Source organism: Diabrotica undecimpunctata, chromosome 9 (genome assembly GCF_040954645.1).
Source record: "Diabrotica undecimpunctata isolate CICGRU chromosome 9, icDiaUnde3, whole genome shotgun sequence".
Taxonomy (NCBI): domain Eukaryota; kingdom Metazoa; phylum Arthropoda; class Insecta; order Coleoptera; family Chrysomelidae; genus Diabrotica; species Diabrotica undecimpunctata.
In genome coordinates this window covers 103200334-103213712 of record NC_092811.1, presented here as the reverse complement: position 1 = coordinate 103213712, position 13379 = coordinate 103200334, and the positions used below count along the sequence as shown (strand labels likewise).

Here is a 13379-nt window from a genome sequence, read left to right as displayed (position 1 = left end):
AGTAATACCATAACAGATCACAACGAACTCTGCAAACTCTGGCAAACACGTATACTGGATTTTTTCGGTGACGATCGTAACTTAAATCTTACGAATAAAAAGACAGGTTTAACTGTCCCACCAATATCAGAATCAGAAGTGAAATATACAATCGCAGCTTTAAAAAATAATAATGCTGTAGGACCAGACAACAGACATAGTTAAACTCTGCAATATCAAGTACTTATGTAAGCTCTTTAATAACATATACATACAATAGTGGAAAATACCATCAGATTGGCTAAAGTCAACTTTCGTAGCATTTCCAAAAAAACAAAACGCCAGTCTCGGCAAAGATTTTCAAATAATCAGCTGAATGAGCCACGTACTCAAACCGTTCTTAAAAGTAAAAATTCATGACAAATGTGAAGAGAAAACGGAAGACACTCAGTTTGATTTCAAAATTGGTTAGAAACACGAAAGGCACTTTTTTGTATGCAGTTATTTGTACAAATGCTATGAACAGAGGTAGGAATTTCTTTATTTGCTTTATCGATTACCAAAAACATCAGACCAGTTACCGTTTGATAATGTCAGACATGATACGTGTTAATAGAGGCATTTGGTCTTGGCTTAGGATTGATTAAAGGGAGATCTTGATGGAAAAGATATGGGGATGATTCAACAGGTAACTGAAATAAAAAGGCAGAATAAAGGATCTCCAACAGTATATATACTTCTTCTTGAAGTGCCTAAGGGTTTCGGATGTTGGCGACCATCATGTCAATCTGTATTTTGCACACTGCTCTGAAAAGATTTGTGATTGTTGTGTTGAATCACGTACGTAGATTATTAAGCCAGGAAATTCTTCTCCTTCCTGGTCATCGTTTTCCTTTTACTTTTCCTTTCCTTTCCTTTCGCTGTTCCTTATCATGTGACCAAGGTATTCAATTTTGGCTGTTTTTAGTCTGGTTAACAATTTTTTTTTGCAATATTATTAAAACGTCCTAGATAGTAACGTAGTCGGTATATTCGACGATAAATCCACATTTCGAAGGGCTCAGTTGTCTTGCAGGTAGCGTTTGTGAAAGTCCACGATTTAACTTTGCACAACAGTATAGGAAAGATATGACACCGTAGTAACGGTGGTAAATTTTTATGGTTACTGATAAATCATGGTATTTAACAGCTTTAGACACTTTTTGATATGCAGATCTTGCTTTCTCTATCCTACATTTGATTTCTAGGGATTGATCCCAATTTTCATCGACGGTCGTACCAAGGTAGGTATATGCTTTTACTCTTTCTATTGATTGACTATTCACACTGATTCTTTCAATTTGCTGTTCCTTCTTAGAGATTTTCATACATTTTGCTTTCTTAATTTTCAGTGAGTCCATAGTCCATATCTGTTACTCACTTCTGTGATTCTATTCATTAAATCCTGGAGTACTTCATAACTGTCAGCGAATACCACCGTGTCATCCGCGTATCTGATGTTATTGATACATTCTCCGTTAATGCGAATTTCGGCTTTAACATTCTCCTACTGCTTCTTGAAATATTTCCTCAGAGTATATGTTAAACAGCAGGGGTGATAGTATACATCTCTGTCGGACCCCATGTTTGATTTTGATATGCCTCTGTATGGATAGACGATGTTTAAGAGTTTCTTGAAGTAACTTGAGGGTAAAATCGTCTCCCATACCGTACGCTTTGCTCTAGGGTATTCGTGTATTAGTATACGAAATAACGTCCTAGGGACTTATCCCTCTGCAGATCGGGATGCTGAATTGTATTGACATCTTCTGAATTTCTTACAATACCATAAGATACTTGGATTCTTACATGCACTTGTATCGAAGAATGATAAAATAAAACGTCAATAATTGTAGAATACAAAACAAAGCCACAGAGTCTAAGGCGGGAATGGAGCCTCGATGATCGGCTCCCTAGAGTTTAGGGCTCTAGGAGAGACCAAGGTGAACCTACTCACTTTGGCTTGGATTCATTGTAGCGTTGATTTTTGTGTGTTGTGTGTATATCTTGGGTATTGGGTGTATCAGCTGTCCTGTTTTAGGCTTGTGCCTCTTCAGGACGTGTTTCCTTTGTGATGGGTGTGGCACTGGGGTTTTTGATGTGTCCACTGGTGTTGCGGTGTTTGTTGGTGGTTGATGCTGCTCTACTAGTCCTGGACAATCGGGGGCGAAAGGGATACAAGTGAACGGTTCCTTTTAGAATTATTTTGGTCTAAAACAAAATTAGTAAATATATGAAAATTATATGTTTATTAATTAACAAAATCTATTTAATTTTTGAATGAATGTCGCGACGCGTGAGGGCAGCTGTGGACTGGTGCCTCGAAAAACGACGGGGTATCATTGTGCAATGGGATCGGAAAACCACAGAAAACCGATCCCCCCGTCGGTGTCAGTTCGAAGTGAACTTTCGGTATTATAATAAGCGACGGTAAAAGAGGGGAGTTGCCTCCTGTATGTCAATGTATTCGTCAGGGAGCTCGTTGCTGGCGAGTTCCAGCAGAATAGCGGGTAGGAATGGGAGTTTGGGTTTAGGTCGTCGTCTGAATACATTGCCTTGGGACGAGCAGGTAGTTTTGAGAATGCTTTGGGCTCTGAGGTTTTGGCCCCGGATGGTGCGAATTGTATAACTCCTGCTCAGAGAGGAAAGCCTCTCATTGATGGGCTGGATGTTCGACAGGCGATGAATGAGTGCCGAAGGATAGTCGCGTCGTTTTCTGTTAAGTTTACGTAAGATTCTCCTTTCCAATGTGATTAGTCTATTGTTGAGATGTTTGGGCATCACAGCACAGATGCAAGATCTGTACTCGATGACCGGTCTGATAAATATTTTGTAAGTATGGATAAGTGTACGTGAGTGAGTGCGGCCGAATCTGCCAGTAAGAGCGTTGAGAAGTCCGAGTCGGCTCCTAACCTTATTACAGGTTCTGTCAGTGTCGTCACTCCAGCGTAGTGTTTGCGTAAACAGTACGCCGAGATATTCGACCTGGTTTCGGAGACGGAGTCGTTCTCCCCATAGACTCAAATTGTGCCTTTCGGTGATGATAGGTGTAATGTATTGGCTGCGATACGGGTGTCTGAAAAGGATCATCTGTGTTTTGTTAGGGTTAGGTGTCACTCTCCATCTCTGACACCATTGTTCAACAAGGAGCAGATGATTTCGAGCGAACCTAAGTATAGAGTCGACGTGTGGTGTAGTTGTAAGGAGTGCAGTATCGTCTGCGTATAGTAAGGTAGTTGTATTTGTATATCTGGGATTAGGGAAGTCGCTGTTGTATATTGTGTAAAGTATTGGTACCAACACGGAACCCTGAGGAACTCCCGCAGTGGGAGTGAAGGATGTAGAGTATCGATCACGCTCCTTGACTGTAATCCGCCGTTGAGAGACATACGAGTGGATGAGTCTGACGAATGGAGTTGGTAGCCCGATGCTCACGAGTTTCTTGACCAGTCCCACATGCCAGACTTGGTCAAAGGCTTTTTGAACATCGAGGAAGATGCCTAGTGACAAATTGCCGTCGTTCAGACTTTGTGTAAGGTGTGTGACGATTTCAGTCAATGCCGTTTTGGTAGAGTACCCTTCTCTAAAGCCGAATTGGTAAGGTGGGATGATGCTGTGTTCTGTGGTGAAGTCTACGAGTCTTTCTTTAAGGATTCTCTCGAAGACTTTCGCCAGGGCGTTAAGGAGAGATATCGGCCTGTAAGAGTGAGGGTCGGTACGCGGCTTGTCCTTTTTCAAGAGCATAATTGTATGTGCTACTTTCCAAGGTTTTGGGAAGTAGCAGAGTTTAAGAGTGGCATTGATTATGTTCGTCAAGTATAGAGTGACGCTCAGCGGGAGGTGTCGCACGCAGTTCCTGGCAATTTTGTCAAGCCCCGGTGCGTTCGATTTGCCGATTTAGCAGAAATGTATGAAGGTTTGGTGATCCACAGGCGCCATGATTGGATGTTCATGGGGTGCCTGAGGGTCGAAAGGGGTTCTGAGCAGTCGTGTTATGTCTCTCACTGCGCGATCACAAAAGGCATGATCGAATCTCGGATCGTCTGGGGATACTAAGGTATTTTGTAAGTAAGTTTTGAAAGCTTCTGCTTTCTGTTCGTTTGAGTTAATAATATGATTGTTCACCACAAGGTGAGAAGGATTATTGGTTTTTTGTTTGGTTAGGCATTTGAGTTTTTGCCAGAATTTACCGCTGTCACGGTAATCAAGACTGGAGGTCGCTGCAGCCCATTGTCTGGACTGCAGATTGTTGACCTGAAGTTTGATGGCCGCAGACAGGCGGTAGTATTCTGTTTTGACAAGGGGATTACGGGTACGTTGGAATTGACGGAGGAGACGTCTCTTTTGTTTAATTTTATCAATGATAAACTGAGGTAGAGGTGGTTTGTTAGGGTTGATAACCCTATTAGGGACCGACAAATCAACTGCTTGATTTATCAGGTTAGTAATTACCGTGATACCTCGGTCGATATCATCTGGGTACATAAAATTGCCTTTGACAAGTATGTTTGGAAGAGTTCCCAGTTGGCGCGTTTGTAGTCTCTTATTACTTTAGGAGGGTCAGGAGGTGGAGGATTTAGTATCTGTTCCCTAACCAGCAGAGGTAGGTGATCCGACGTTATCGAATCACCCAGGAAGCATTCGTCAGCCAATCGATCAATTAAGTCGTACGTGCATACGATATGATCGATGACTGACAAGCCCTGGGGACCCACAAACGTCGGCTCACGGTTACGAATACGGTGTAGGGGGAGGTTAAGGAGCAAATCCGAGAGAACATTGCCTGCACGGTTCGATACCGTGTCGCCATATCTGGTTTGTCTGGCGTTAAAGTCTCCTAGAATGATAGCCTTGTTCAGGCTGGAGACGTAATCAAACAATGTCTCGGACAGCGGTTGAAGAGGATGCTTGTAATAAGAGACTAGGGTGATGGTCTCGTTGTTGTCGAGGTGGATGTCAACTGCCAGGAAGTCTTCATCATTGAGAAGGATGTGCGGAGGAATGGTATGTGGGGAAAAAGGGATGCCATACTTAATCAGGAAGCCAATGCCGTGTGAAATTTGGCTTTTAGGTCGGTGTAATGTGCAGTAGCCTGGGAAGATGGGATCTTGTTTGGCGAGGGTGTCGGAGAGGGCAAGGATTTGTATATTATATTGTTGGAGGATATGCTTGATGAAGGGGCGTTTTCTCGCAACACCCTGGCAGTTCACAGCACTAATTGTACTGTCCATTAGAGGGGCAGGAAGGTGATGGACGCTTTGTTGCTATGAGCGACAAGAGTACTCTTGTGCCCAAACATCAAAGTGGTAAAGTGGTTGGTAATGTCGAGGATAAGTTGACGTCGGTCAGGGAGGAGGTTGATTAGGATGAGCGAGGTGAACTCCATGACCGTCTTCATATCGGAAGTCAGTTCGTATGGAGGATCTCGCTTTTCGGTTGAGATTGGCTGTGTCTCTTGAGGAGTCTTAGGTGTTTCCCTTCTGTGGGGGCATTTGGCCGAGTAGGCCGCATGGTCTCCGCCACAGTTGGGACATTTAGGTGATTGTGGGGTGGGACAGGCCGTGGATTTATGGTCTTGGCCACAGGTGGGGCAGCGGTACTGCTTTTGCGGGCACTCCGTGATGGTATGCCCGTTCTGGCTGCACCTGCCGCAGTATTTTGGAATGGGAGGCACTGGGTTTGCATTGAGTGGTAATTCTACGTGGAGTCGGAGGCCGTCCATAAAGATTCCTCTGGTCAGCATCTCCGTGTACTTAAGTTCACTCGACGTGACCAGCTTTACGAACGTGGTGGGAAGATTGGACTTAGATATAATCCTCCATAGTCGAACTACGGGGATATCCATGTCCGTGAAGGCTCTGGTAAGATCGGCGTCAGAGTAGTCTCTTTCGACCCCCTTGACGACGACCATGTAGGTAGGTTTGGATGAACGGGTGGGATTTCGGGGTGTTGGAATATGTTTGGGTGTGACGAGGACTTTAGGATCGCCCAGCGCATCACGGAGCTTACGTTGTAACTCGACGTGGTTTACCGGGTGGAAGGTAGTTAGGTGGGCAATTTGGGTATGAAGGACCTTGACAGTCGAGATTTGGTTGAGAAGGATCTCTCGAGTGTTAATGATACGAAAGAAATCTCTTTGGTTCGATTTCTCTCGAGGTATATTGGTGATGGTATAATTGAAAGATTTTGGTTGTGTGGAGGTAGTGGCCTGGGATGCAGGGACGGTAGGTCTGGGAGTGGTGGTGGCGTTAGCGTATGATGCGTGTGTGTTTTGTGTGGAAGGTGGGTTGATAGGTGCGTGTGTTTGTTGTGAATTTCGGGTATTTGTTGGTTGTGGGTTGACTGTATTTATTAATTGTGGAGATTGGGTGTTAGTCGCTAGAGCGGTATGGGTGGATATTGGTTGAGTGGTATTAGTATGTGTGGTGAAATTGTGTTGTGGTTGAGTGGCTAAAGTGGTGATAGGAGCAGTGGGTGGATTAAGGATAGCAGATGACCGGGTCAGCTGCAGTTGAGCTATCAACCGATCAATCTGCTCTACGGGTAGGGTGGATATTATATCTGACATAAAAGTGTCAGACAGGTTATTAGTGATTGAAGATTGAGTGGTATCTGGGATGTGTAATGTAGGTGGGAAGGAAGAAGTAATCGGTGGAATGGTAGAGTTGGTTGGTGTGATTAAGGTCTGTGGTACGGTTGTTCTTTGCGAGGGTAGCGGAGGAAAATCGTAGTTGTCAATGTTAGGCATGTCTTTGGAGTGTTGACCAGGGTCGGGTGGTTCAGCAGGAATAACTTTGTTCGACCTGTTGGAGCGGGTCGACCTTGGCATTTTCGACGTGGATTGCTAGGTATTACACCCAGATGACACCTTTTTTCTTGTACCTTGTGCAATGTGCAAGATGGCAGGTATGCCGGACTATACTTAACTAACTTTAGGCTAGCGGTCCCCCGTAGATATTATATATGTATTGGATAAGTGCAGATTTATGCCGGCACGACCGTTCACAGACTCCGACGGAAGTTGATAGCCCCAGCAACGGCCTACGTGGATGGCTTCTTACAGGACCACCCACTAAGCCTACACCGTGACCAGCAGAATCTCCGTCAGAGAGTACAAAACGTCGGTAGACCAGCAAAAAACACAGCACTTACCTTATTAGTCTCCAAGTACGGCCACGTGGCGACCACGTGGTTGGTTTCACCAGGTTATCTCTTCGATACCGTATTCGACGGCTTTGTACTTCTTGGCGGCTTCCAAGCGGTCAGAGCTTGGCTTTGTCTATGACAGCCGTCTGACCCTCTGCTATAGGAAACCTAAAAACCTAAAAGCACAAACACTAAAACACTGTACACTATGTACTAACTTCGGCGAACGGACGAAAGAGGACTTTGGCTTGGAAATCAACTTATATTTATACATAATATTTTATAAGATTCCAAGCCAAAAGACCAATGACAAAATTGGAAAAGGAGGGAAGGCGGAGCGATGCGCGCCAAGAGTGCTCCTTAGCCACTCTGATCGAGTACTTGGCGACAGTACCTCATAATATATCCTTTGATGTATGATTTAATGCCCTTGTATTCTCAATATTTCTATACGGGGCAGAGACTTGGACTCTTCGCGGATGCTGCGCATATCTTGGCAGCTCGTAGGAAAAACGTTTCTATTCTAAACCAACTCGAGATTAAAAAAAGGCTGACCACAATATATCTGCAATGTATTCTGCAATTTTTCGGTAACGTGGTGTGCAGAGGGGATGATAGTATGGACTATAGAGAGATTAGTTATTTCTGGAAACCTTCCGGGGAGAAGATCAAGAGGACGATCACCAACTAGATGGTCCAACCAAATTAAGAATTCAGCTGGAAACTCATTTTACCAAGCTCTCAGAGCAGCTGGAGATAGAGACCAATGGACAAAAATTGTTAGGAATATTGGAAGAAATCACGATCCTCAGTAATTAAGAAACGACAAGAGAGAGAGAGAGAGAGAGAGAGAGAGATGATTTTTAGAAATAACTTTAAAATGTGGCTCATTAAGCTGATGGTGCGGAAATCATTGCAAGATACGGATGATGATCTTTATACACAACAAGTAGAAATTTATTTCAACACTTATTTCCAAAGTAAGGGCGTGAGACAGGGCTGCTGATCCTCTCTGCTGATATAATATATCGGTATATAGTACTAAAAAATTATGATTAATTTTGGTACGCAGTATATTATTGAGATTTATTTATAGGGGAAAATATTAGGAATATTATAGACTAATAATTTTATATCTATAATTTATTTGCATTGTACAGATGTGTTTCAAATTAAAAGGTCTTTATTTTTCGTTTAAGTATTGATATCAATATCCTTTAAATCCCTAATAATTTCTACTTTAACTAAATCATTTAATACTCTTAAAGTTGAGCAAAAGGTAGCTGCTTTTTAAAAATTTCAGATATTTCGTGCAGAACAAAGATGCAAGGCAGGACGTTCAATACTTTGCTGATGACTGGGGCTACCATCCTGCCGTAGAATATACTAACGTTGGACCACACAGTAAAGCCAGCGCAAAATTTGCTCTTGGGCATGAAGCCGTAGTCCAACTGAGGAATAAAGAGGTATTTTTTTTATTTAATTTAAATATATATTTTTACATTGCTTGCAATCTATGTTACCTTTGTTTAAATGTTTAAATAATATTTAACGCCGTGACTGACCTTATTAATTTTTTTACTACGGTTTACGTTTATTTACATTATATGAGATGTTTATTTTAAACTGTATTCTTATTTTACTAATGTATTCTAAATTACGTAAACTATGAAAATTAACTGTCAACTGATTAAAATATATCCGAAATTGTTAAAGACCGCCCATTATATCTCTGTGACTTCCTAGTCGGTCAAATGTATGGAAATGAATGGCACATTCATTTATTCGAATGATTTTAGAATTCTGTCCAAAATCTAAACGTTAAATTTGTGTTTTCTTGTAATACTAGTCTCATATTTGACGACAACCAACAATATATCCTGGTTACTCCATAATCATCCCCACGCAAGATATTTATTTCTTCTTCTTCTTCTCTAAAAGCAAGTCTGCTTGTTCATTGGCGGATTAATACCTCTATGAAAGGTTGTCACTCTACATTTTGCGTGGTCGTCCGATACTTCTTTTGCAGATTGGTGACTTATCTCTTGCTATTTTGACGCTCCGTTCGGCTCGCGGAGATAAGAATACGGCCGAGGTCAGAAAGCCCTGCCTGTCGTAAGAGGCGACTAATGGGTAGGAATCTAGAGGTGGAGAGCTGTCGCCTGAGGTGTCGGGATTGTAGAAACGCACACGGTCGCTTAGGCGACACGGTCACCGGTCTACATTCCTAGTATCCGAGACGAGACTCTCGTGGGACCACTTTACTCTCATTCCAAAAGAGCTTGGCGAGGTTGAGGTTAGGTTAGGTTAGGTTAGAACGAGGTTGAACGAGCTGGGCCCGTACATACCTCTCCTGGCCTAGTGTCAGGCGTAGTGTGGGTGCCCCGGCACGTACCCGTCGGAATATTCAAGAGTGGTAGAGGAGAGATCCTTGGCGGCGACCTGTCTACGTGCGAGGTAGAAATTCCTCTGCATTTGAAGGGCACAAAGCATAGCAATGCTATTTTGATGACACGGCTCTTATCCATTCTGCTTATGTGATTATTTCATTCTTTTTTCTATTTTGTGTCCATTCATTTATACACTGTATGTTACATTTTCATGTAATGTCTTCACTTCTCTTTCGATCTGTCACTGAATTTCCTGTAATTCTTCTCAGTACTTTCATCTCTGTCGTTTCTAGTAGACTTTGCGTTGTGGCTGTGTCGGGTCTTGTTTCTGAGGCATATTTCAATATTAGTCTTACACTGGCTTTATAAATTATTGCCTTCATCTCAGTGTTAATGTGTCTGTTTCGCTATATAGTGTTATTAAGGCATCCTTCCAGTCTATTTGTTTTTGTACTTGATCTCTTACTTCTTTGTCCAGGTCTCCATAGCTGGAGAGTGTAATTCTCAGGTATTTTATTTCTATTACTTGCCATCAATTTCTATTTTACATCTGGTTGGTTCTTTGTTGACTACTATTGTTTTAGTTTTCTGAGATGAGATTGTCGTATTAAATTCTTTTTCTCTTATGTTAAATCTGTAGACCAGTCTTTGCAGACTATCTTCATCTTAGGCTATCAATACTGCGTCTGCGTAACAGAGTATTTTTATTTCTTTGTTTCCCATTCTGTATCCTCTTCCTTCGTTAACGCTTTTGATGATTTCATACAGAATTAAATTGAACAGCATAGGACTCAATGAGACCCCTTGTCTTATTCCGCGTCCTATTTCTATAGGTTCTGTAATATTCTAAATTCCATTTTATTGTTTTGATAGATGTTTTCAATAGTTTTTATAATATTTATGGAAACTTCTCTATTATAGACAAGATGGATTACATATTTGAGTCCTACTCTGTCAAACGCTTTCTTTAGGTCAATTAGACACATCAATGTTGGTCTATTGTACTCTAGTGATTTCTCAGTAATTTGCTTTATAACGAATATTGCATCTGCACATCATCTTTCACTACGAAAACCCTGTTGTTCATCTGCTAAACTTATCCTCTAAAAGATATCTTTTTATTTGTGTAAAATCTTCCCTAAAAAGTTTTTAAATTTTTACGCAATTTTTATTATTCTTACAGCTACTCTAATCAGGACAATTTTTACTATTTGATTGAATTGTTCGACCAAAAATTACTTCTCCTTCCACAACAGGCTTCCAATAAATCTGCAATATGTGTTATCCAGTAGCAGAGCTATTTCCTCTCCGTAAAATAATTCGTATAACACTTAACATCTTATCAGCCTTATATTTAAGCCCATTGTGATATAATGTTTTTATTTTGTTTAATAAATTTGTTTTTTTTTTTCGAAAATGTCTTCCGTGTACTCTCTCTCCCTTCCCCTGTCTCTCTTTCTCTATCTCCAATATAGCTATATCCAAATCAAGCCTTGGAACATTACCGGTTCTGCACCGCTCTTCTCCAGATTCTCACTTTTAGCAAATTTTGCTCGTTTGCTGCCACTTCATCGTCCCACTGTTTCTGCAGTGTGTGTCAAAAGTGTCTTTGCAGACTTTCCACATACTTATCATCATCCTGTGCATCTCACCATCGACCTGTAAATCCCAATTATCAGATCACTTGTTGAGAAATATCGAATTCCTGAATATTGTTCTATTTTTACAGCCGAGGCTGCTGCTATACAGAAAGCACTAACCTGGTGTGTCACTAATTATTGTGAGAACATCGTAATAGTATCAGATTCTCAGGCAGTATTACAAGCTATTCGTAGCCATCCACTGGATAGTTTTCAAAACTCCATTATACTTGATATCAAAAAATTATTACATGATCTAAAATTCACAAAAAAAACAGTTACTTTACTCTGGGTTAAAGGACATAATGGAGTAATTGGAAACGAATTAGTGGATGGTATGGCAAAAAATACATCTGAGATATCCGAAATTATAAATGTTTACTACTTTAAAGATCTTTTTTCTATTATCAGGAGTATTGGCAGGGAAAGATGGATGTCAAAATATAAAGAGGTTCAGAAGACTTCAAGAAACCATTATGTACTTTTCTATTCATCCATGCTTCCAAAAAAATATTCCCGATTTTAATTTTAACTATAATAAAGTACATTCTTCGTTAATAACCCGGTTAAAACTTAACCATGGCCTCTTTCCAGAGCATCTACATAGGATTGGAATCTATGAAACCCCTTTCTGTCCTTGTGGTGGTAAATCTGTTGGAGATTTGAACCACTTATTTTTCGATTATCCTAATCATATCGAATAGACTCGAAGCCTATATTTAGGTTTAATTGATCTCAATATTAGCCTACCAGTTAACATCAGCAATCTGTTATCTTATTCTGACAAATCTATATATAATATTCTAATCAAGTTTATAAACGATTCTAAAATAAAAATTTAAACATCCTTATAACAATTTTCTGTGGGAAAAAGATTTTTTGTCTAATGCCCTCTCTCTCTATTTCACACATACACACAGATCACATCCTCGACTTAGGTGGAATCTTAGACAATTAAACTGGAAAACTGATTGAACTTGTCGTGACCTTCCTTTTGGTCTTGCACCCTGTATTTTACTATCTAGGGTTCTTTTTGGCTATTTCTCGATCTTTATTCTCACTATATGCCCAGCCCATCGAAGTCTCTGAACTCTGAACTTGGATCTCTATACCCATACGATCCATAGAGATACCTTCTCTTTGGTTAGCAAATCTTGAAGTCTTGCGTTGCCATGATGTATGTAAAGTTGTTTAAAACTACAACATCTTTTAAATTTCTTCTTCTTCTTCTTCTTCTTCGGCTTTTCCCATTATGAGTTCGCCGTTTTCGTCCTCCACAGCACTCTATTCTCCCAGTCACCTTTTCTGAGGTCTCTATCTATCATAGCATTTCCGACGTATGTTTTCCATCTTGTAGCAGGTCTTCCTCTCCGTCTTCTTCCCGGCGGGTCCCAGTTTAATATTCTTTTCGGCCACCTATGCTCTGGCATTCTTTGTACATGCCCGTACCACTGCAAGGCTCTGTTTTCCAACTTTTTTGTAATTGAGCATTTTACTTCCATTCTGTTCCATATTTCCTCCGTTCTTATTCTATCCGCTCTTGTGATTTGTAGACATCTTCTCATAAAGTCCAATTCAACTGTTTTTATTTTATTTCGTATTGTTGTTGTCATTAGGCATCACTATGCTTTGAAAGATACTCTTTTTGTTTTCTTTTGTTAGAGTGTTGTTCCATATCACTCCATGAAGTGCTCTTGTGGCTTGTTTTCCCCGTGCTATTTTCATTTCTATATCTTTCATACAAGTACCATCTCGGCTAATCATTGACCCTAAATACTTAAAAGCTTAAACTTAAATCTTTTAAATTTAACAACAAATATGTATTAATTAACAGAGTTAGCATCATTTAAAAGGTTTTCACTCAAATATTTAGCGGCTTCCCTCTTGCATACCTGGTAACTGCACTGGTGATGGACTTATTAGTCCGAAAACGTTCTGTGATGTAACCCGAAAGGGCAATTTTAGAATATATACAGAATGCGGCAAATAAACGGTCAATTCGAAATATCTCACGAACTAAGGGTACCTATCATAAAAATTTGAATGAATGGGTTTTGAAGCGTGAACTATTTAATGAAAATATTTTCATGTATTTGCTACTTCTGGTTATACCAGATAATATCAAATAATATTGTGCAACAATATGGAATGAGTATATTTTTACTAGCCAGTGCGCCCACACTAC

General features: G+C 40.6%; 1 protein-coding gene across 1 annotated transcript in view; it reads left to right on the top strand.

The window, feature by feature from the left end:
• LOC140450357 (uncharacterized) overlaps window positions 1-13379 on the top strand; it is a 96128-nt gene that overhangs the window by 70817 nt on the left and 11932 nt on the right. The window contains exon 4 of the mRNA XM_072543948.1: window positions 8468-8630. Coding sequence (XP_072400049.1) covers window positions 8468-8630 — 163 coding nt within the window. The remainder of the gene's footprint in view (window positions 1-8467; window positions 8631-13379) is intronic.